The sequence below is a fragment of the Trichechus manatus genome, unplaced genomic scaffold (assembly GCF_000243295.1).
Source record: "Trichechus manatus latirostris isolate Lorelei unplaced genomic scaffold, TriManLat1.0 scaffold00220, whole genome shotgun sequence".
NCBI lineage: Eukaryota > Metazoa > Chordata > Mammalia > Sirenia > Trichechidae > Trichechus > Trichechus manatus.
The window spans coordinates 2,220,196-2,222,929 of NW_004444156.1; the positions used below are offsets into that span (position 1 = coordinate 2,220,196).

The 2,734-nt window shown below is 46.5% G+C and overlaps 1 protein-coding gene across 1 annotated transcript in view; it reads left to right on the plus strand.

Annotated features, from left to right (window-relative positions):
* The window catches only part of SH3RF1 (SH3 domain containing ring finger 1), a 199,704-nt gene that overhangs the window by 188,795 nt on the left and 8,175 nt on the right, over window positions 1–2,734 (plus strand). The window contains 1 exon segment of the mRNA XM_023742850.1: window positions 1–142. This exon segment is cut by the window's left edge and continues 97 nt beyond it. Within this exon segment, the coding sequence (XP_023598618.1) occupies window positions 1–142 (142 nt within the window).

A 2,734-nucleotide genomic window follows, 5' to 3' on the forward strand; every position in this document is an offset into this window, starting at 1 on the left:
CGGCGACGGCGCTGGCGCAGGACGCGCTCCCGCGGAAGGCGAGCTCCCTGGACGCGGCGGTCCCCATCGCGCCCCCTCCTCGTCAGCCGTGTTCTTCGCTGGGTGCCGTCATGAGTGAGCCTCGGCCTGTCGTTTGTGAAAGGTGAGTCCGGGGTTGTCCCCGAAAACCAAGACGTGGACGACGAGCTTTGAGCCGGGCCGGCTGTCCGGCGGGTAAGGTGTTTTCCCATAGCCTTGGTGTCTGGTTGGCTTTGCACCGAGTTCGTAATAACCATCAAGCACTGGCTGTCTTTGACCACCCGCTGCAGCATGCCCTCTTCTCTACTCTTCATGCTTCCGTGCTTGTTGGCTGGCTTACGCCCCCACCCTCCTTTTTATTATTTTCTCCAGAATCGTATCCAGATGAAGGTTTTCAGTCCCTTGAAACCTGTTCACGTCTGCTTCCTTCGTCTTGCTTCTGTTCCATCACCGGCAGTAGCTCCCTCGTCTTATCTTTGTCTTTTTTGAATTAACGGTCTGTATCAATACCTGCGGAAACCCTGGTGGCGCAGTGGTTAAGAGCTCGGCTGCTAACCAAAAGGTGGGCAGTTCGAATCCACCATCCGCTCCTTGGAAACCCTATGGGGCAGTTCTGCTCTGTCCTGTAGGGTGGCTATGAGTCAGAATCGACTTGACGGCAACGGATATTGGTACCTGTGAGTTATGAAGCAACTGGAGAAATTTGGCAGCTAAGAGAATTCTGTTTTTATTATTCCTGAGCCGGAAGAGCATAGCTAAGTCCTCAGAGACCTGAATCTCTCCTCCTGACCCAGTGACTTGGCTTGGTTACACTCAGAACAGTGAGCCCCGTTCAGCATCTCAGGCCGTGGAGAATGATTTCAAATGGGAGCAGTCCTCTTTGATACAGCCGCTGATGTTCTAGGAGTGTGTTAGAAAGAAGATACACTTAATACGATAAATATCTACTAGGATTACATAAACTAAAAACGAAATGTTCTTTGTTGCCTAGAATTACATTAGGAAGTACGCTAAAAATCGTGGGCTGTTTTCACATAATGCATAAATATATGAGCATAAGTTCTAAGTGCCATCTCTTTTCTGTTTTGTAAACTCCATTCCCTCTCTACCTGCATTTCAGAAATCAAGCAAATGTCTGATTTGTGAAGTGTTGCTTTTAGGGTAGCATTTTCTGTGTTGCTCATTTGAAATCTTACTATAACGGGTCAGACTTTAAAATGGTTTAGAGTCACCATACTTATGTATTTCAGATGGAGCCATATAAAACTTTGTAACCACCAAAATCTGAGGCCTTCACTTACATCGTTTATTTTTGGTACTTCTTTACCTAAAAACTATGGAAAATAGAAAAGAATAAACTTCAGACAACTTATGTGCATTAACTATAGAGTACACAGTTTATTAGGAGCCCTGGTGGCACAATGGTTAAAGCGCTTGGCTGCTAACTGAAAGGCCTGCAGTTCGAACCCACAGCTGCTCTGCGGGAGAAAGATGTAGCAGTCGGCTTCTGTAAGGGTTACAGCCTTGGAGACCCTATGGGGTAATTTGATTCTGTCCTCTGTCCTGTGGGGTCGCTTTGAGTCAGAATCGACTTGATGGCAACAGGTTTTGTGTTTTTTAGTTTACCATATATTTTTATAGTGAGGTGAAAAATAATTTTCTGTAGCTCTAATCCTTATAAAATCAGTTTGGAAGTGAAACCTTACCCTCAAAAGCGCCCCTTCCTTACAAATAAAACCATTCTGTCTTCCCTCTCATCTCCTGTGCTCTTAGCAAAGCTTTGAAATTTTGTCGGGAATTCACTTCATCTTTCATTCAGAGAGTCGTCCTTTTCTGGCATTGTTACTCTGCTTTCCAGGGATAGCGCCTTCTGTCCCTGGAGTTGGTCCAGTTACTTGTTTACTTTCTGTTGGTCACACAGGCTTTCTCTCCCAGGCACTGATCTGTAGTTTTCCCTTCCTGCCTGGAGGGGACCTCGCCTCTTTCCCTGTCATCTGTGGTATTCGTGCGGCTGTTTTGAGTGACGGTTCACTTTGCCCAGATGCTCCCTAGGCAGGGCCCGGGCACAGCTGCCTCCCCATTACGCATTCCTTTTCAGCTGCCAGATGTCCCCAGTCTCTGTGGCTCCTGCATTCCAGCCCCTTCCTCCTGGAGGAGCTCATTTCTAACAGCAGCCTGCTGCTGCTCAGTGCCTCTGAGGAGGAATCACTACACAGACTGGTGATGGCGGGCGTTTCAGGGAGCCGGGGTGCCCATCAGAGAGGGCACGCGGAGCATGTGATGACGGCACACATGGGCACGGGCACGCGGGCCTCTCGGGCAGGTTTTTAATATAACAGTTCAGTTTTTACAAGCGGCAAAGGGGTCTTTGGAGAAAACTTCTGCCCACATTTATATTTTTACCATCTATATGCTCAGTGGAATATTAAATATAATAGGCAGCCTGCCCAACCAACTTTTCACGAGCCCTTTTGTCTTCATGCAATGCTGGTAATGGTGTTTATTTAACTTGGATCCTTAGGTCTGCCTGACTATAATAACAACAGGGAAATGTGTGAAAACAAATATTGTAGGAAAACATTCTGTTATCCCCTGGGAAATGAAATTGTTTGGTTAGTAGAAATCTACCATGTGTATCATTTAGGGATTAGCTGTTTAAGTATTTCAAACATTTCAACACAATGCAAACGTACTTAAAATGCTAAAAACGAAGGAA